We start from the raw sequence: 22,996 nt of genomic DNA on the forward strand, positions 1-22,996 counted from the left end.
AATCCGGAAAATCGTTAATGATACGTTTATATGGATCATTTACAGCATTTAAAATCGGAATATTATTATTGTTATTTTGAAAACGAGGAGTTCCATTGGTTGTTAAGAATGTAGTACCATCAATCAACTTGCGATTTTTAGAATCTACCAAAAGGTTAAAATTTGTAAGGAAATCCATGCCTATTATCGGTTTGTTTACGTCCGCAATTACAAAAGGCCATGTGAATGATCGTCTAAGATCAAGCTTGAGTAATTTTTGGCCATATGTTTTAATTTTCATACCATTTGCAGCAAAGAGTTCTAATTTTGAGATGTTTTTTTTATCTGCAGGCAAGGGAGGAATGACAGAAATTTCTGCCCCAGTATCTATTAAAAATTGGGTAGCCGATTCTTTGTCGCTGATGAAAAGACGACTCAGCTGCACCCCTTGTCCCTCCGTCGTCAATGAGAGACGGGGAGCTGGTTTTCCGGACTATTTGTCTGTGATGTTGATGAGTAGTTGCAGGGTTGTTTACACTTAAATGACTTATCACCGAATTTTTTATGATAGTAACAAATAAGGGACGACTGTGGCGTTGCTTGTTTAAAGCAGAAACTTGTAAGCTAAGTTCACTAACCTGTTTTTGTAAACTTTCAATCACTTCTGTTTTTACTGTTATGGATGATGCAGAAGCTATTTGGGGAGTAACAGGGTTTAATTCCAAAATCTTATCGGCTATTGCAGCCACTTTTGACAAATCTTCACTACTAACAGATATAATGCTACGCATATTAACAGGTAAACGTTGTAGCCACAACGTTTTTAGGAAAGTATCTGTTACTTTATCGCCCGCCAAATTACGCATCTCACACAGTAATTGAGATGGCTTTTTGTCACCCAGTTCTAACTCACTCAGTAATTTTTGGGTTTTTTGAGTCTCTGAATCAGCATATAATGAAATTAGTCTATTTTTAATTGCCTTATATTTATTATCTTGTGGTGGACTTAGCAAAATATCAGATACCTGTGACAAAATATCGGGTTCAATGGAACTTATAACATAATCATATTTTGTTTGATCTGCACTAATTTTTGCATTTCTAAATTGTGCTTCTAGTTGAATAAACCATATTTTAGGATCTGGCTTCCAAAAAGGAGGAACTTTAACGCTTACCTTGGCGACAGATGCAGTTGTTGCTTTAATTTCGGTTTCGTCTTCGTCAGCCATTGTAGAATTCGATCACGCCGGGATACACCAGTGAAGTGTCTGGTATGCAAATATAGAAAAATAACACTTCTCTGACTCCAATCGAACCAATATTTTATTCCTTACAATTTTATAGATTCTTATTCATAAGATTTATTTACATTTTACATGCACGTAGCATCGCGTGACAGAAACCCGAAGTTTGTTTACTTCGTTCTTCGCGGAGACTAGAAAGTGTTGCCATTCCGCTTTAACTAAATTTAATTAGAAACTTAATGGAACTGAAGCAACACTACAACCGAAAACCAGGCGGCAGAATTTAGGGAAGACAATGGGAGGCACTTGGTAGCAGAATTCAGGACCCACAGGAGATAGCATCAGGCAGTAAGATATCTGGCATCGGCTCTCAATAAGCCTTAAGTGTATGTGAGATTTTATTTACTCAGGACTCAGATAAGTGGAAACTTATGTATGTGGAAGAAATAGAAATAAGTATAATAAATAACTAAACTGATAACAATTCAGGCTTAATTGTCTCAGAACGTGATAGAAGGAAGATAAAATTTAGCGGAGCAACTTGTCTTTAATTGCCAATCTCATGATACATAGTCAAATATGTATAGTTAACGATAGCTAAATTTTATGATCATAGCCGCAAATTTTAATGGTTTTCGGTTATTGCAAACCAAAGTTGAAATTTTTGAAATGAAGGATTTTGTAAAGAAATGTGGAGAAGTGGTAATAAATGAAGATGATATAAGTTTTTCATTGTGATGACAATGCTCCTCAATCATCAATCAATTAATGTATGGTAAAATCTGTAGTATGATTCTGGATCCAGATAATATCGCTACCAACAGTGAAGAAAGCGACAGAGAGTTTATTGAAAACAAAAAAATTTCGATTGACAAGTTAGTTGGAATTCTCGACACAGAATGTATTGGGGGACCGGAAAGTAATGTATTTTCTGCACATGTCGATATTTGATTGCCATTTGTCAGCTCATTGTGTATCTCGAAGACATTTTAAGGTTATTGTAACTTCTAAATAATTCAAAATAAAGGGTTTTTTTTTTTTTTTTTTTTTTTTTTTTTAGTCCAAAGGGACTTGAGTCCTGAAGGACTATTGCTTTCGTTTTGGCATTTTGCGTTGGACTCCTATAAATGTCGGTTCACTTTTCAAACTGTTGCCATAAAATGTTAGAGTCCTGCATTATATTTGAAGAAATTAAATAATGAAAATCTGCGTAAATGTATGTAAATTTCTCACATTGTCATAAAATAACGGTACATAGAGTCATCGAATTTTGAATAACGTAATCCTCCAACGAATATGAGCATGTGGAAGACCAAATTTGAAATTTGGAATTTGTTTTATGATCGATTTCCTATTTTTTAAAACTTTGTTGAATTTTTGATTAACAAACTCAAGGATTTCAAAGCGAGCAATGGCAACGTTGTGCAGAAAAAACATTTATATCTCCAGCGCGTGAGTCTCTGTATCGGAAATTCTAAAGATATGCTCGTTTTAAAACTATTTTGCGATATTGCTGTTGCACTGGATCTTATGGTTTAAGTGCGAAGAACATGATATTTAATAAAGAAAGGTAACACACAAAATGTTAAAAAACGCCCCTTTGGACGTAATTTAAAATCTGAAACATTTCAGATTTTTTTTTTTTTTTTTTTTTTTTTCAAATTTGGGGTGAAATGGCCAACCCAATACTAGAAGATCATATCCTGCATTATAATCCTTTTTGAGTTTCACAAGGGTAGTAACACAACAGATTCAACCAAAAACATTTGTGATGTTTATACACATGCATTAGATGTTCATAAATGATAAAGATGGTTTTCCAAATTCAAATCCAGTAATTTTGATCTCTCCGACTCCTATCGATCAGGAAGACCAACAACATTAGATAACGACATGCTAAGAGCAGAAATAGAAGCAAATCGATGTCAAACAATCGAGGAATTGTCAAACACCCTTAACCAACATTGGTCGACCATCCAAGAACATTTAAAGCAGATTGGAAAAAGAAGCAGAGGAGGTGTTTGGGTACCCCATAATCTGCATGAAGAGAACAAAGTCAACTGATCAATCACATGCAACGGCACCATACAGAACCGTTTTTTGATCGTTTAATTACTGGAGATAAAAAGAGGTCCTATATGATAATCCAAAACACAAAAGGCAGTGGCTCTTTTTAAATGAACGGGTTTACATCCCAAAAAAGAAGCTTCTCTGTGTTTGGTGGAATATTCGCTGAATTATTCATTTTGAACTACTGAAACCTGGACAAACTGTTCATGCAGACCTTTATTGTGAAAAATTGGATCGAGTGAACCAATCTTTATTCGAAAAATATTTGACGATTGTCAACAGAAAAGGCGTCATTCTTCAACACGACAATGCAAGACCGCACTGTGCAAGACGAATGCTGGAAAACATTAATGAATTGGGGTGGGAGGTACTGCCTCAAACACCATAGTAACCCGATATCGCATCCTTGGATTTCCATTTATTCCGATCCCTATAAAATTTTCTTACGAGGCAAAAAATTTGAAAATCTGGATGATGTCCAAAATACCATCTCAAGATATTTTACTCGAAAACCAATTGATTTTTATTGGTTTGGGACTGAAAATCTGCACACTAGATGGCAAAAGGTTGTTGATAACAAGGGTGATTATATTATTGATTAAAAATTTATTCATTTGAATTTAATGTAAGAAAGCGACATTACTTTCCAGTCCCACTAATAACTGAACAAGAAATTATGTCTGTCTTCAGAATTTGAGAGAAAGTAATTGCCCAAAAAAATGAAGCAAAAGCTTACATTGAAAAAAATGTTTAATAAAGTAAACAAATAAACATTAAGCTTTTTTTGTAAATTTTGATACCCATTTTTTTGCAAGTTTGAAGTATTTATGATTTTGAGCATAAATGCTTCATTATTTCATAAATCATGACTTCATATTTTTAATTTTATAATTTCTACATGCCATCTTACTAGATCTAAACTAATGATATAATATCCGGAAAAATGCCAAATCTTGAATCGCGGGCATCCCGATAAGTCCAGATCTCGGACTTTGTACTGTATTTGATAAATCTTGAAATGCGTCTCTATAGGGCAGTAAAACACACATCTTGAAAACTTGCAAAAAATATTTCAACATTTATAGAAAAATTACGCTTTTAGATATAAAACAGAATGAAGATGGTGCTCAAATTTGTTTTTTACATTGTACCAATATATAGCTTCTAATAAAGTCATTGTTCTACAGGAATGATATTCCCTTTTCATGGAACACCTTTCAAAGCTCACCGATTGCTTTTCAAAATACTTTGTGGGAGATAAATGTTGAAAAATTTATGCAAATCCAAGATCCTTTTCACTCAGAACCTCCCCAGACTTTACTCAGCAAGACGAAGAGAATTTAACTGAAATATTTTGCAACAACAGCTTGAAAACAAAATTTGCTTGCTCAGATTTAAAGGAGTTCAGGATTTCAATCAAAATTGAGTATCAAATTTTAAATTTAAAAAAAAAATAAGTATCCTCATTCCCTTTCCAACATCTTATCTATCTGGAGCTGGATTTGCAGCTTTCACTGGAATAAACACCAATTATCATTTGAAAATTAACATGGAATAAATAATGAAAGCAGCTGTATCAAGCATTCTTATGTGATTTTAAAAACTACGTGGGGATCAAAAGATGCAATCATCATATTGACTCTCTAAATGGCCACTGAAAGTTTTTTTATTTGTGTTTGAATTGTACATTTTCTTGTCAATTAAAATTATCATTTTTTCACTAAAATGCTGTTTTTATTTCTGGGTCTGATTATGTTATAATAGAAATGTTGCAACTGTTATGCCATGCAAAAATAATAAAACTGTATGCGCATAGTGTACTGAAAATGTTTAAGGATCTCTGCACTAACAATATGCCACTATTAAGAATTATTATTATTAAGGATTCAGAATATTTAAGTTCAAATTATTTGATAAATATAAATTATGAAATGAAAAAATAAATTTATTATTACATAAAAATTAAAAACTAAATTATCATACCTTTTTATGAAAAACTTATATGACATTCTCTTGGATGACATTTTATTTGATGGAAAAGGAGATTTCTGAATTAACGGTAGATGCATAATCTGGAAATGATGTTTCAGATGAAGAAATATCTTTTAAAGATATGAAGTCTCCAAAGTTCCCACCGTAGTCTGTTTTCGTTTGATGAATAGTGTCCTTTTTATGGTGCAAAAAACTTAAGTCAGTAACTTTTACTGAGACAGCATGATTTTTAATGTTATGTTTGATAATTTTAGGACTTTTCTCTTCTAAAATGTCAGTCTGAATCTGCCTTTCTCTTGTACACATCTCCTTTACATGCCTGGCCAAATTTTGATTAGTTTTTAATACATCATTCTATAAAAGAAAGAAATAACAGGAGGAATTTTGAAAACTATAATTGATTATGCAACATAGCTTATTTGACTTGTAGAATGCATCTAGAAGATTTTAGGACCGATCTTTTTTAAGAAATTCAAGCAATCCTGCCAAATGATAATTCATAATATTTATTACTATGATATCTCAACTTGCTTCTCCTAAAATATTGTCTGCTTTTGGACAGAATTTTCAATACTTAATTCCTTATACTAGATTTTTTCAATTTTGTTATTAATTTTTGGCAGACAAAACATCTACTGTAAGATTCTAGTAACCCTTATTAACTGCTACATTGAATATTCGTAAGTTGTTGGTCAAGTTGTTTGTAATTATTTCCAATAAAGTTTTTGTAGTTAGCTTTTCAATAATTTTCAAAAAAAAAAAAAAAAAAAAAAAGCTCACTGATTCTGTGATAAATGCCACTGACATAAGGAAATAATAACCTGTTTTTTTTTTATTTATTTATTATGAACAATTACATGCAATATGCATACAGATAGAAATGGAGATACTTTCTGTACTTTTTACAGCATGCAATTTTCTCGAAGTAAATTCAGTTTTTTTAATTAATTTTTTTCTTTAATACTTACTTCTGAAATTTTGTTCCTTGGCATAAAAAAATAACCTCCTAAGAATATATTACCCAATATAACTGATAAGAACCAAAATTTCTACTTAGTTAATCTCTTGCTTCTACTCTCTATCTTGCTTCAAGCCAGTGAATATTTGCTATTATGGATGCAGAGCTGAGCAAGGAATATCAACAGAGTTATATCGTAAACCCACAAGGGGATTCACCATATTTTCCACAAGTATAGTAAAGCCACAAGGGGAGGGGAAGGGACACATTGAAAAATTTCAATCGTTGTTGAAAAATTGGCACTTGTCTCTTCAGATGATACTTGATAAGCTGAACATCAGTAAAGATGCTGTTCAAAAAACTGTAGTGGACGACCTTGTGGAAAGAAAAAAAAAAAAGGTATTCTCATTTTGTCCCAACTGCAGAACTTAGCGAAGGTTCAAATTTATGCACGATTTGATCCAAATGGTATTTATTAATTTTAGCTTTTTCCAATAAGCTATGATGAGCTATGAAATTTTGATTCTTTTTTAATAATCCTAAGATAAAATGGATATCATTAGCTTGGGTTAGAAAATTTCACTACAGCCACATAGGCTTTTGTTTCAAAAATTTTTGAGTGAAGGGCATGTTGATGATTTTTTTTATATTATTATTATTATTAGAAATGAATAATTCACAAGGAGTTTGTTCTTGAAGAATAGATGGTGAAATCTATATTTCCTAAAATCATAAATAGAATAAAATTCAGTGCATTAGGTCTGAAAAAGCTCAAATGAATAACTGTTTTCTATTGTATGACAATGCACTTTCACGCGATACCATTCTTGCAAAGCTGTTCCTGACAAAGAGAAGCATCATAATTCCCAACCATCCCCTTATTTTACTACCTCATATTTGGCACCTGTTGATAACTTCACCTCAAAGATCATTATTTTAAAAGCAAAGAAGAGAGTCAAATTGTAACCATATATTCCAAATTACGAGTTTCGTTATGAACAAATTATGAACATTGTTTTCCTCAACTTTTTACTCTGTATCAAGTTAGTCCTAAATTTCTGTAGATGCACTTTACTTAATAGGTAGCATTGATTAACTAATAAAAAAAGCAAATATTTCATAGCAAACTAAAGTATATTTTCTACAGCATAAGCAACACTCATTAAATTAATCACATGCAGTATTTCTTAACCAAGGTCCCCAGAACCATAGCATTTCTAGAGAAATTGCTAAAGAGTTCTGGCAAATATAGTCATGAATGGACAAGTCATAATTAAATGCATGGTTAATGACATGTAATGTTTATGTTGAGATTCCTTGAGACATGATAACCATTCTAAAGGTTCCACATGGATGAAAGTGTGAAAAATACTGGTGTAATGGATCATTGCCAAAACAGGTTCAAAAAACTATTAAACACCTGCAATTTATTAAAATATTGAACCTTAACATTTGTGTTAATCAGAAATGTAAGATACACTATTTGTGATGCATCATACCTTTCAATTATTAAAAAAAGTACTACATTATGGAAACGCAAAAATTATTATTTAATTTTACAATATTCAATTTTATAAGGAAATACAATAATCAAAACAGTAAGCTCTGACATACAGGAAAGCAGTTTTTAGTTTCTATATTTCTGATTATTCTGGGAGATTACAAATTCATGAAACTACCACTTAAACATAGCAGGAAGAATGAATTATATGAAAACATGAATCACAATTTTAACCTCTGACTACCAAGCTTATATTTTTAACACTTTTTGCACTAATCATACATTTGTATATTTAAGAAATAAAATTCCCAAAACAATCTGAAAAATAAATCTTTTAGTTAGAAACAAGAAAAATTCTCGCTATTCATTATGGATTCCACATTCTACATATCTGTGCAACCAGTTTTTCAATAACATCAGTACTTTTAAGTTTTCTTTCGATATACATAAAACATACATGCATTAAAATAAAATTACACTTACTATGATGCCATAAGTAATAGATTTTGGTAATTTATTTTCCAACTTCATCTCATCTTCTTCTGTTAATGATATAAATAACACATTGCTTTGCTTGCACCATAAGCTCAAAGTATGGTATATAGGTGAACTTGCTTTAAAAGTATATAAAAGAACCACTGCTAAGTTCTTCTTTTCAAGTTGTCTTAAAACAGCATTTGTTCCAACAACTAATCCATTAGATTTATTCAGATTCCTGTGAGAAAACAAATGCTATGTAAGATATTTAAAAAAGATAGCTATAGGCTGTATATCCTTTAAACTAATGCTATAGATGAACTTCCAGTTATAAAGCTTTTCAGAATTTTATACAAACAATTTCAAAATTTCATGTGAAAGGGTTTAGTAGAAATTAAACATATCATTTTACATGTTCTTTCAAATGAGAAAACGTTCCATTTGGTAGAATACTTATTTATGCATTAACTCTTTTAGAGATGGGTCAGTTATTTATGTATCACATTAAATGCACTGTCAGGGTGGGTGAACATACAAATTTTTAGACAGAATGTTAAATTAGTACCTTATACCCCCCATTAGATGTAGCCTTATGTCTGTTGAAGTGGAATTTATCGAGAGTGGAAAATGTTGACCTTCATTCACTTGCAGCATTTTTTTTTTTTTTTTTTTTTAAATTTTGTTTCAGAATTGAAGAAAAAATTGTTGGTTGAGTAATGTAAATAAACAGAGCTGTCTATTAATTGTGTCAGCTGAGGACATTCTTGATGCTTCTGAACAGATACAAGGATATATGTCCTATTGTTCTACAGATTTTAAACATTTCTTTTAAATTTTGCTTAGCATTGAGGCAAATATTTTGTGTATTGTGGTGATGGTGATAAGGAGTGCATTTTGCGCCCTCCGATAAATGTGGCAACCACAGAGGAGAAGTTTCTTACGAGTAATGAGGAGAGCGAGAACAGGCTGTCTGTCCGGGGAGTATGCACGAAATTCCGAAATAAAGCTTAATTTTTATTGTGCAGTATGTCTTGTTAATATTTATATTAATGCAGTAAGAACATAATATGTGATATGGAATGCGAGGATTAGTGGTAAAACATATAGGTAACAACATGACAGGAGCTACCATAATGGTGACCTGGACTGTGTTAAATCAGGCCGTATGAAGAGTTTTCCAGCACTTCCGGTTTTGACTACAAGCCATCACTCAAGATCTCCAAACCAGAAGTAATAGATTACAGTGGTTTTCATCCTCCGAATCACAGATGAGTAGTAATTACAGATCATTTTATAATTCCGTTTTCTACTTATCATTTAATTTCATTTTCTTTAGTTAAATTTTTGCTTTTATTTTGGCTTAAAAACCTTGCACAATGTCTAATGTTCATGCCATCCAAATGCCAGTTTATAACTGATCAGACCCATCTTTACGGTTTATTATGTGTGAAAGTACCTTTGTTCTTGCCACCCCCAAACCTATCACAGAATCCATTACTAAATATAATTATGTAGTTGCTCATCTTCCTCCAGATATTGCATCATTAGTGCGGGATTTATTTATGAAACCAGACCCTATTCATCCAAATACAAAGCTCAAAACTGAGTTAATAAATCGATCAGGAGAATCTTCTCAGCAAGAAATTCACCAATTATTATCTGGAGAGGAATTAGGTTCTTGAAAATCTTCCGATTTGCTTAGAAATATGAAATGTCGAGCAGAATCTTTAAATGTTCCTGATAACTTAATGTTAGCATTATTCCTTCAACATTTGCCTTCGACTGTTCAGTCTATTTTGGCAGCAGTTTCCAATTTAACTGTAGATAAAGCTGCAGAAATTTCCAACAGAATTTTAGAAGTAAATCCAACCCCAGGGACTTGTGACATTTCTTGCATAGTTGATCAGTATTTTGAGGATAAATTATTTAAACAAATAGAAAAATTAAACAAATGTACTGATCGCATTTCCTTTTCTCGTGGTCGCTTGCCAAATCGCGGCGATCGCATTAACGAAAGACGCAATTCCAAAAGGAGAGATTATTCTGTTTGTTGGTATCATAGACGTTTTGGGAAAAAGTGTACAGAAGACAAATGCACAAAACCTTATTCATGGCAGGGAAATGAAACCAGCAAAGAATAGTGGCGACTTATTCTTTGCCAAGTTTCACGTCGCCAGTTCGTTCGTGACCATGTAAGGATCTTAAGTTTTACTAAAGTTTATTTTATTTTAAATCTTTACTATTACTTCTTATTTTCTACTTCCGGCCAGAATAAAAAGCTTTAACTTATTTATGCAAATTTATCTTGCGAACGCCAAGTACTTAAGTTGTGGCTTTTTGCCAAGCGAGAGAGAGGAAGGAGTTAGTAGAAGCAGGCCGCTTGCCTTAGCAGTTTCACTCGGTTGCTGGTTGCCTTCAAGGCCAGAGGTTTAATCCTCTTGATAATTTTAAACGTATCGTAGTGTTAACAGTTCTCTGTACTACATACGGCCTTTCTGTTAACATACGGTCAACCTTCGAGTAGACACTTGTTTATTAATCCAAAGTTAGTTTAGTTAGAATTTAGTTAATATTTTTATATTCTTACGTTCAGACCACAAGTGGTTGGTCTCTGTATTCCGAAGTCCGGAATTCATTGCAAAGAGAGAAAAATAAAGGGTTTCGTATACCCACCCTGTGTATCTTGTCTACTTCCCACATTTATTGAACATAGCTTTAGTAAGCTCCCTGTTCCGAGTCAGGTCATTTAAATGTTCCCCAAGCAAGTAAGGAGGAACACTGAACCTGATAGTGGCGCCCGACGAAGAAGAATAACCATGGCCGAGTTTCAAGAAGAACCTGTGCTGCCTGCAGAGGCTGCTCAGAATCCAGAAATGCCAGCTGCCACCCTGGAAGGATTTGGTTACATCGTCCAGACCATGCGCGCTTCGATGAAACCAGAAGCAACATTTAATGGAAACTCACCAGTAACCAGTTTTTTTGGAAAAATTGGAGGACCACGTCATGATGTATCCCGTGCAGGAGTTCCAGAAAGTCACCTTAGCTACCAGCGCTTTGAGGGGCCAAGCGCTTAACTGGTTCAAGTGTATGGGCAGAAGTCTCTTGGGTCAAGCAGGAAGTCCCATCTATACTTACGAGAATTTCAAGACTGCCCTAGTAAAAGCCTTCCCTGTCGTAAGGGATCGTGCGAAATTAGAAACGGAACTTTTCAGCATATACCAGAAACGAAATGAAAATCTCTCAAGCTTTATTTTAAGAAAAATTCACGTTTTCAAACTCTTGTATGGAAACCGTCCGGATCCTGAGATAATTCAAGTGATTTTGCCGAGGTTACTGCCCCAAGTGCAAGACTTTATTGAATTAAGAAATCTGACTATACTGGAAACGTTATTTGAGCTAGCAATCCAGTTTGAAAGTAGAAGAACGGCGGACATTGAAAGAAGACGCCAATATCAACAGCGAAACCAATTTGGTGCGCCAAGACTACAGCAAACTCAAGCACACGGCTACGGAAGCAAAGCGAATCAGTGGGCAAGGAAACCCGAGCATTCAAAAACAGCCAGCGAACGTCGACAGTTCAATAGCAATCCAGGAAAAAAGTCTCAAGGCCAGTGGAAAAAGAAGGAAAGCACGGAAATGAAAAATAATTTAAACTAAAACGGATTTCTGCTGACGGGAGGGTGCGGAAATCCGAAGGCCACGAAAACCCCTCTTCCTTCAAGTTAAATACAGTAATGGTGAAAAATTTGACTCTTCCGAAGATTGAAGTGTTGGGGAATAACATCCCAGCCACTGCACTCCTGGATACAGGCGCACAGTGTTCCTGTGTGGCAGAAGATTTTTTTAGAAAGTATTTTCGGAAATACCGCATATATAATTCGGATAATACGACAGTGTTAGCTGCGCAGGGAGAAAGATGCAAGTGTATAGGTAAATTACCGCTATACGTTCGTATCAAGGACGAACAAGTAAAGATTATGTTTTTTATAATAAAGAATCTGCAAGCACATATCATCTTAGGAATAGATTTTCTTTCAGAGGCAGAAGCAATACTGGATTTTAACGAAGTGTCCCTTAAGCTGACGATGAAACCAGTTCGAGAAGAGAAAACAGAACCACCAATGTTAAACCTTGACCACCTGCCTAAGGAAGAGCAACAAAAAATCCGACAAGTGGTAAGTGAATTTGCTTCGTTATTTAGTGATATTCCAGGATTTACTCAAGTTACTAACCATAGTATCGACACCGGAGATTCACTGCCAGTTCGCCACAAACCATACCGGTATGATAAGAATAAAGAAAAAATTATAGAGTGGCACATTAGAGATATGTTACGTAAAAAGATCATAACGCCCATCTCAAGTAGTTATGCTAGCCCGGTTGTGTTATGTAAGAAAAACAATGACTATCCAGTAACACATCCAAAAAGGTGACGTTTTGCGATTGACTATTGTAAATTAAACTCCATGACTAAATATCTGGTATATCTGTTACCTATTATTGAAGAAATTCTAAGGAACATAACGTCTACCAAATACATGATGACTTTAACGACTGGTTATTTTCAAATAGGGGTTAGACCGGAAGACGTGCCTAAGACTGCTTTTATAACCAAGTCTGGCAGTTATGCATTCCTGCGTATGCCGTTTGGCCTTTCAGGGGCACCGGCAACATTTTAGCGATGTATGGACATTGTGCTAAGGCCTGTTCTTGGAAAGTCCACGTTTATCTATTTAGACGATATCATTATTACACTCATGTCCAAAATTATGTTTACATACATAAATTCACGGATTTCTCAGAGACTATGACTTATAATTTAATGAATTTTCGTGGAATCATACATAACATGATGACACATAAATGCAAAAGAAAAAATTGAGGATCACCTCATATGATATAAAATTGTAGCATGAAACAATAAAAATGGTAATAAAGTGTGACAAAGAGAGTTAAGAAAAAAAGGAATGATTCAGAAAAAGAATTAAGTCTTACGAATTTAATATGGAATATGATCTCCCCTGACTTGTACACACATATCACAACGTGTTTTAAGGCTGGAAATAACGTTGTTAACCACAGTTTGGGGAATTAATCTCCACTCTTCCAGCAATGCCGTCTTCAGAGCATTTACATCTCTAGGAGGAGGATGTATACGTGCAATTGCTCTTCCAAGGTAGTCCCATAAGTTCTCTATCGGGTTAAGGTCAGGAGAGTTTGGTGGCCAAGGTATTCGCTTAATGTCTTCACTTTCAAGGAATTCATCAACGAGGTTTGCTCGATGTGGACGGGCATTATCATCCATAAATAAAAGGTCAGGTCCATATGCACCCCTGAAAAGTCTTACATAAAGATCTAAGACCTCATTTCGATATATCTGGCCTGTCACAGATCCGCTGCTGAACATGTGTAGGGGCGTACGTCCATCGATCATTATTCCACCCCATACCATCACACCTCCACTACCGAAACGGTCACGTTCCACAATGTTCGAGGGATCATTTCGTGTTCCTGACTCCCTCCAGATGTGAAGACGTTTAAAATCACCAGTTAAACTAAACCGCGACTCATCAGTAAAGAGAACATGGGACCATTGATGTTCAGTCCAGTTTTAATGTTCTTTACACCAATTAAAGCGATCCCTCTTTTTCAATGAAGACAGTAAAACACATAACCTTGGCTTTCTGGCATAAATGCCTTTTTCATTAAGCCTTCTGTATATTGTTTGCCGTGATGCAACAGTTCCAGTGGCGGCTGCAAGCTCTGAACTTAACTGGCGAGCAGTAGCCTTTCTGTTACAACGGGCAGTTAATGCCAGATACCGATCTTCAGAAGCAGTTGTCATTCGTTTCCGACCTTGTCCAGGCCTCCTTACAACACTTCCATCATTTTGAAACTATTTCCATAGCTTAAAGACTGTCTGTCTTGAAATATTCAGACATGTGGCTGTTTCCATGATTGACTGCCCTGCTTCTAAACGGCCGATAATTCGTCACTTTACAGATTCTTCCAAATGATACTTCGAAGCCATAAGAAACCGCTTTGAGTCCCTACACACTGAAATCAAACGCTATGTTGCAGAAATTCACTCAAATATTCAGTTTGGGCAAAGCGCTCGATTCACCCTTGGATGACGTAACACCTAGATTTGCATATCAAAAACCGTTTGATTACTTTTGATTGGATAATGCTAATTAGGCTTGATTTTCACACATTCCCTGCAAATACGGATCACATTGATTCGATATTTCAATGAATATCATCATTTTTGGGTATGTAAAGATAATTTTGGACATGAGTGTACTAGTGATAATCTGGACCAACATGTACAAGATTTAAGACAGGTGTTTTCATTATTAAATGAGGCTGGTCTAAAAGTTAATGTTGAAAAATGCAAATTTGCAGTCCCTGAATTAAAATACTTAGGTTACAAAATATCTCAGAAAGGAATCGAGACAGACGAATCAAAAATAATCGCTGTGCAAAAGTATCCACCACCAAATACGGCGAAGAAGCTCTCTTCTTTTCTAGGACTTTGTTCATATTATAAGGTCCTTTATAAAAGATTTTGCAGCTATTGCTGAACCATTGTTAAAATAATAAAGGAAAAAGGCAAGATTCTCGTGGACGGCCGAAGCCAATAGTGCTTTCGAAAAATTAAAGCAAGCATTAACGCAAGCACCTGTTTTGAAATTTCTTCAAAATGAAGAGAATTTAGAAATTTCAGCGGATGCTTCGGATTATGCGGTAGGAGAGGTACTTTCTCAAAATCAGCAGCCCGTGGCATTTCTTAGTAGAACTTTAAATCAAACACAAAGAAATTATTCCGCGACTGAGAGAGAGGCACTTGCAGTTCTGTTAGCAGTGCAAAAGTTCCGAGTCTATTTTGGAAGGGCGCCAATAACAGTGTATTCTGATCATATGGCGGTAACTAGATTGTACTCAGGGAAAAACTTATTCCCAAGGTTAATAAGATGGGCACTCAAGTTGCAAGAGTATAATCTGGTAATCAAGCACACCCCCGGAAAGGAAAATATTGTAGCAGATGCCCTATCCAGAATAAAAATAGATGAAGAAGGTAATACTGTAAAGATGGCAATGCTCACAGCATGTACAATAAATTCCCGAGAAACTGTAATAACCGAACTGGGTAAGGATCCTGAGTTTGGAAACATTTATGAGTATTTAAAGGATCCTGAAAATTTTAGCCACCAAGATATTGTGGCGATAAGAAATAGGGCGGCCCATTACGAACTAATAGATGGTCTATTATTTTATACAAAAACTACGAATTCCAACAACAAATTTCGACCTGTTATCCCAGCTGGTTTCAGATTAAATATACTGCAGGAGTTACACGACTCCCCATTAGCTTCTCATGCTGGTATTCGAAAAACCATCCAACGCATACACGAAGCAGTTTATTTTCCTGAGCTGCAAAAGTTAACAAGGCCGTATGTCCAGTCCTGCCCAACATGTCAAGCAGTTAATTATATTAATTTCCGCCCGGCCGGGTTTCTAAATAGCATTAAATCGGAATTTGCAAATGAAATAATTGGCATCCATTTATTGGTCCCTTTCTCAAAAAGTCAGCTAAATAAAAGTCGGTATCTCCTTGTTATAGTTGATCATTTTAGTAAGTGGACCGAAATTGTTCCCTTAAAACGAGCCTCCGCGAAATTAGTTACTGATTCTATTTTAAATAAATATATTTTAAAATACGGGGCGCCCCTAAAAGTTATATCGGATAATGGTCCTCAATTTGTAAGTAATATATTTGAAGACGTGCCAAAAACTGGGCATACGTCATTGAAAAATGGTCCCGTATCGGCCGCAATGAAATATTGTCGAACGGGTCAATAGAAATATAGTGAAAATTATCCGTAGTTATGTTAAAAATTTTCATAAAAGCTGGGATAACTATGTCAATGAATTAGCTTTCGCCCTTAGGACCGCAAAACATGATACAACGGGCAAAACTCCTGCTGAGTTATTTTTAGGCAGAAAGATTATAACGCCGTTAGATAAATTATTTTATGTTCAACAAAGAGCCCCAGAATTTAAAATGGGTGATATAGAAAAATTAATTAAAGAAGCAAAAAAGAACACTGAAGTAGCACAAAGAAAACAGAAGCTCTATTATGATATGAAACGACGGGGAGTAACTTATAAAGTAGGAGATGAAGTATTAAAAATTAAGCCTTCACTTTCTTCAGCACCAGAAGATAAAATCGCCAAATGTTTTCCACAATTTGAAGGACCATATGTCATAGAAAAAATAACTCACGCTGTAGAGGTGTTAAAAGCCAGGAATGGTGAAACATGCTCCGCAAACATTGACCAGATAAAACCATACTATGACCGTAATAAAATGCAAATATTTAAAGATCTTTTGCAGGATCCGGCACGGCAGGCACAAGCTCCAGAAGTGGAATAACGACAAGCACAAGGGCAAGCCATTAGGAGGCAGGAGCAATTGAAAAGAAAGTTTCCCCGTTGGAAAATTGAAGGTAACAAGAAAAAGAAGCCGTTCCACCGACCAGAAAAGAGAGCGCACGACCACCCCAGAATGAAGAAGGGAGAAGTACGACAAATGCAAAGAGAGCCAGGAGAAATAACGGCAACTATAACCCGGCTCCCAGACGGAAGATCTACACATCGGACAGGACTCTATGCAGCAAATGTCGACGAATTGCGGAAGGAACACCAGCGGCGGAGGCAAAGATACAATGAAAATTTGAACGGCCAGCAACGAGATCCAAGCAGGAATGAGAGAGAAGTGTCCCGGTTCCGCCAAGACCAGCTGCCATCAAACGGCCAAGACCACAGGCAGAGGTGGAAAAGAAGGTCTTTAAGGGTGACCGAACTGGAGGGAAAAGAAAGTTCATAGAGGAAGGAACTGAAGGGCGAGCCCGCACAAGAAGGAAGATATACCAAACGCTAATCTTTGCTACCTTCCAGGACTGGGCAGAAAAAAGAATGTCCGAATATCACAAAGATAAGTAAAACTTTATGTTACTTTGCAACCTTAAGTTAATCTTTCATTCTTACTGCAAGTGGTAGAATTCAAGACGTTTTACCTCATGTGAGGTCTACCTTTATCGCCAAAAAGGTGAGGAATGAGTTGTTACCTATTTTGGTATTATGTTTTTCAATTACTCGCGAGTAAAACTAAAATTAATATATAATAGGAATGTGTAAATACTTGAATATTGTAAAAGTTATTGTATAAAATTCTATTTAAAAGATTCTGGCAAGAAAGAAGTTTTAGTCTGAAAGACATTTGAAATGTAGTATTTCAATGTAGAAGAATTGGCACTTGCTTGGAAAAGAATAGAAGTTAACAATGTACTACTAATGTATGTTTTAAAATGTGTAAAATTAACGACATGTTAATATGTTCTTATATACAATGTGAACTGTTATTTTAAGCGTTAAGAAATACTGTGATATGTTAAAAGTGAAAGTAATGCCAAAAATTTTTAACTTATTCGTGTGACTGTAAAAAGAGAAAATTATTGTGAATATGTGTTAAAGGTTGAATGAATGTAGTTAGGCTCTCTGACACTACACTTCAGGGTTAGCCACTTTCAGAATAGTACCTCAGGGTTCAGAGATGAATATAAGGTGTGTTATGAGGTCTTGTTATGTTGAATTTTAACACGTTAATGTTTTGATTGCAGGTGGTAGTGTTGAACACTTGTACATAAACACATTCGTGTTTGGTGTTTTCTTTTACAACACATGTCAGAGAGCACGGGGAGAGAATTAAATAAAGTCATGAATGAAATAAGAATGTTAAGGGAAATATAAATATTCATGTTACTTGCCATTTGATTGTGTAACATTTCATTAAACTAGTTTTCCTTCCAGATCTCTGGAAGGAACAAGATTTCAACTAGAAACTCCTGTTTAGATGCAGTACAGATGAAAAGTAATTGTCCATGGGATTGATAATGTAAAAACGAATTTTTTGAAATTTCTAGTTTCTAGTGAGAAATGTTTGTAAAAGATTGGGCTCGCATTAGATTCTAGAGCTAAAAGTTTTCAACAATGTCGTTTTAGACCTCAGTTTCAAACTAATTAACTCAAGGAAAGTATGTAAGGATCCTAAGTTTTACTAACGTTTATTTTGTTTTAAATCTTTACTATCACTTCTTATTTTCTACTTCCGGCCAGAATTAAAAGCTTTAACTTATTTATGCAAATTTGTCTGGCGAACGCTAAGTACTTAAGTTGTGGCTTTTTGCCAAGCGAGAGAGAGGAAGGAGTTAGTAGAAGCAGGCCGCTTGCCTTAGCAGTTTTACTCGGTTGCTGGTTGCCTTCAAGGCCAGAGATTTAATCCTCTTGATAATTTTAAACGTATCATAGTGTTAACAATTCTCTGTACTGCATACGGCCTTTCTGTTAACATACGGTCAACCTTCGAGTAGACACTTGTTTATTAATCCAAAGTTAGTTTAGTTAGAATTTAGTTAATATTTTTATATTCTTACGTTCAGACCACAAGTGTTTGGTCTCTGTATTCCGAAGTCCGGAATTCATTGTAAAGAGAGAAAAATAAAAGGTTTCGTATACCCTTCCTGTGTATCCTGTCTACTTCCCACATTTATTGAACATAGCTTTAGTAAGCTCCCTGTTCCGAGTCAGGTCTGAGCATGTTCCCAAAGAAAGTAAGACGGAACATTGAACCTGATAGTGGCGCCCAACGAAGAAGAATAACCGTGGCCGAGTTTCAAGAAGAATTTTAAATAATTTTCTTTTAGTAAAAGTGATCCAAGTTTATGTTCATTAAATTTTGCATTTCTCACTTCTTGAATTTTATTTAGTTCAGGAATATAAATTTTGTATGTTTTTCTTTTCGTGCTATAGCCTGTCATAATTCCTTTTTGAGCTTTTAGATCCATCTTTCTACGTGTTTCTTGTCTTATATGAACATATGCTTCACATCCGAATCTTTTAAGATAGGTAATGTTAGGCTTGCGTCCTTTATATAGTTCATATGGTGTAAACTTTTTATCATTTTTGTGACTCCTGTTATTCACACGTACAGTTACTTTGACGCTTTCAGAGCAAAAATTTATCGGTAATTCTGCATCAATTAACATAGTTCTAGCAGATTCAATTATAATACGATTAAAACGTTCAGCATTTCCATTACTTTCCGGAGTATAAGGGGTTGTAAGTTCATGTTTAATTCCCATTTTTTCAAAAAATTCTTTTATACTTTTAGCTAAAAACTCACTACCATTATCACTACGAATTCTTAGCTTCTTTCCCGTTTGTCTTTCTTCTTGGACGATAAGCTTGATTAGAGCTTCTAAAGTTTCATTCTTCTTCTCAATTGTTATCAGAAATATGAAATTACTGTAATCATCTACCACTGTTAAAAAATAACAACTTCCATCTATTGATTTCTCAATTGGTCTAAATCTATATGCCGTAATTCTAAAATATCTTCAGATGGCTTAAATTTCACTCTTTTATAAGATGTTCTCGTCATATTTTCTAATGTACAAGGTTCACAATTGTTTTGAGAAATGTTTACATTTTCTAATCCAATGACCGATGAATGTTTCTTCATTTCTATCAGCCTTTGATAATTTATAGGACCTAACCTCTGATGCCATAGTACATCATTAACATAACTAATTTTAGCTTCTTCAACAATATTTCCTTCAACTTCAAATTTATTTCCATTTCTGTTAGCTATATATAGAATGTTTCCCTGTTTATTGATCACTTCTGCTTTACTTTTGGTAAAAATTACTTTTAAATCATGATCTACAATTTTTGATACTGACAGCAGATTTTCACTTAAATTCGGTACTTGCAGAACATTTTCTACTCTCAAGATATTCTTATTTCTATCAGTTTGCATTTTAATGTTACCAATACCAGCTGATTTGATCATGGCCCCTTTTTCAGCTGTCATTATTTGTCGTTCTTTATATTTAAAATTAGTAAATATTTCTTTACTAGTTGACATGTGAGATGTGGTTCCTGAATCAATAATCCATTTAATTTTTCTATTCTCTTGCTCATTTATTTCATTTTTTCCATCATTTCTACCTTGATTAAGACATGAGCTTTCTATTTTCTTAGATACTTCAGATAAGCATGTATCTGATTCATATTTTCTTTCCTTGCTTGACATTCTATAAGTTTTATTTGTTAAATTTCTCTGCTTTCCATGTTCTTGTTTGGTTTTCATTTTACATTCAGTTGATTTGTGGCCGAATTTTCCACGGCTAAAGCACTTTATATTATTATTATTCCGACATTATTTTATTAAATGTCCTAATTTTCCACAATTAAAGCATCATCTTTCATATTTCGATTTAATGCCGTTTTCTTTTGCCTTAGAACTTACTTCTGTTTCTTTTCTTCATTGTTTATTTTTTCCTTCTGTTCTTTTAAAGCTTGTCTAATTTAAGCTATATCCTTCATCATCTTATCATCCTTTTATTGCTTTTAATGATTTTAACATCAAATTCAAATTCCTTTCTAAGTCCTTCTAGTATGAAGTAAATTAATTCTTTATCTCTTATTTCATGTCCAACTTGAATACTTTTACTTTTTAGAATTACAGCTCTATTCATATAATCATCTACAGATTCATTTTGACTCATTTTCAGTTGAGCTAATTCTATTCTACATTTTATTTGAATATCTTCTGTTCTTGACGCCATTTCATTTTTTATTTTCTCCCATAACTTCTTTGCATTCTTTTCATTCGCATATTTTAACGCTTGTGGAGGTGTCATAGTTTGATTCATTACATTTCTTGCTATCGCGTCATTATCATCCCATATTCCCCAAGTTTTTATTTCACTTTCGAAATTAACATCTTTCCTTTTATATGGTTTTGGTGGTGTATCAGCTTCTATCACACTTCTCCATATTTTGAAACTTCTTATTAACTTTCGATTCCGTTTGCCCATATAAGGTAATTATCGTCAATTAATTTTTCTATGTGACTCAAGTTTATCATATTATATGCCATATTTTCTAATTTGTATTCACTAGTTATAAGTCTAAATTATCTCTTAGAAGAAATTGGCGATTTTGTTAAGCCTAACATCAATGTTCTATATGAAAGTTCATCAACAGAGGGGACGACCACGCTCAGCTACCAAATGTTGGTTTGGAATTGGCATAAAAATGATATTATCTATGGAATTGTCTACTTTTAATAACAACACATTATAATAATACATACAAAGAAAACTGTATTAAATAAAATTAGTCATAAGATACCTTCCGCATTCTACAAAACCATAACAAACTCTCTCGATGCCAGATACATTTTTAACTCATTTCTTTTACAATTTAATATCAATGTTGTTTAATTTAATACAATGTTTGTTTATACTTTATAAACAAATATTATCACACCTACCAAGTTAGCTTTGAAAGGGCGTTTTCAGGTTTGAAATTTATTTTCCGAGACAACAGAAGTAATCTCTGAAACTATGTTAGAAGATGTACAGTCAAAAGTCTTTAATCCGGACTCGTCTGGACTTCGATTCCAAATTATCGATTTTTCCGGATTATAGATCATCAGTTTAAATCTAGTAAGATGGCATGCAGAAATTATACAATTAAAAATATGAAATCATAATTTATGAAATAAAGAGCAATTGTGATTTTAAGGGTATCAAAATTTACAAAGAAAAAGCTTAATATTTATTTGTTTACTTTATTAAACATTTCTTTCAAAGCGCGCATGCGTAAAGCATACATTACGCATAGTGGAAATTAGAAAATTGCAACCAGAAAAATATTTTTTGCGTATTCGTGATATTTACAATGACGAGGAAATTTATTTAAATCATATCGGAGTACATAGAGATGAAACACTACATTTAGTAAGGAATTATAAGCCGAATAAATTAAAAACATCTGTCCTGAAGATGAGGATAGTGCTGACAGATCAACTTCCAGTTCATTGCGCGCCGCGACGTTTCCCCCCTCCCGCAGAGCAGCGTGAAATTGATAAACAGATTTCGGAATGGTTAGAGAAACAAATCACCTCTCTGTCACTTTCTTCATGCCTTTATCCATTTTTTGCAGCAATTCCACTTTTTGTTTAATGGACATCGAAGCATGCTTTCGCTTAGTAGATCCTTTGGCAGCTTCAGAATCGGAAATTCTAATAATCGAAAGTTTAAGGTTACTTTTATAAAATAGCTCTTAGTTTTAGCTCTCGGCTAAAACTAAGAGCTATTTATAAAGTAAGTAAATTAGCTCTCGGCTAATTATTTGAACAACAGTCTGCAAAAAAATAATTAGCCGAATCCAGTTCGAAGATTTGAACAACGCAATCTGCAACATTAATTGAAATAGATAATTAGATAATTTTAGCTTAGCTTATACCGTCGGTTTTACATTAAAGGCGCATGCGTAAACGTATTATACGCATGCGTAAAGGTATTACGTGCGTAAACGCATAATGCGTTTCTGCGCATGCGCAGAAAGTTTGTAGCTTTGAGGTCCGAATTATAGATCTATCCGGATTATGGACGTCCGGATTAAAGACTTTTGACTGCATTAATAATTAGAGGCAATTTTGATATAAATAAATAAATAACTATACTTCTTATGTAATTATTCCAATACCAAATGCACGATGTGGGCGTCAAGCGACTAGGGTACACGTAATCGACATAATCATGAACTAGTTGTCAAATGCAATTTTTTTTATAATTGATAACAATGCCAATGCTCACAATTCTCTGCTCACCGCTCGTATTGTACATGCTGGTTAATTTT

At 34.3% G+C, this 22,996-nt stretch overlaps 1 protein-coding gene and 1 pseudogene across 6 annotated transcripts in view; one reads left to right on the forward strand and one right to left on the reverse strand.

The window, feature by feature from the left end:
* LOC146997687 (uncharacterized) overlaps nt 1-22,996 on the reverse strand; it is a 96,578-nt gene that overhangs the window by 35,320 nt on the left and 38,262 nt on the right. For 2 of the 6 annotated variants that reach the window (XM_085815450.1, XM_085815453.1), the window contains exons 3-5: nt 8,228-8,459; nt 5,277-5,639; nt 1,155-1,247 (exon numbers count right to left, since the gene is read on the reverse strand). In XM_085815450.1, coding sequence (XP_085671576.1) covers nt 5,319-5,639; nt 8,228-8,459 — 553 coding nt within the window. In that variant the 3' untranslated portion in view covers nt 1,155-1,247; nt 5,277-5,318. Of the gene's footprint in view, nt 1-1,154; nt 1,248-5,276; nt 5,640-6,122; nt 6,619-8,227; nt 8,460-22,996 lie in introns of those variants that run through there. The other 4 variants (XM_085815452.1, XM_085815451.1, XM_085815454.1 and 1 more) reach the window with 3 other exon arrangements.
* Nucleotides 9,425-10,362, forward strand: LOC146997689 (uncharacterized; annotated as a pseudogene).

Source organism: Stegodyphus dumicola, chromosome 4, assembly GCF_044657685.1.
Source record: "Stegodyphus dumicola isolate Sdum_Otavi_A_Nest chromosome 4, ASM4465768v1".
Lineage (NCBI taxonomy): Eukaryota > Metazoa > Arthropoda > Arachnida > Araneae > Eresidae > Stegodyphus > Stegodyphus dumicola.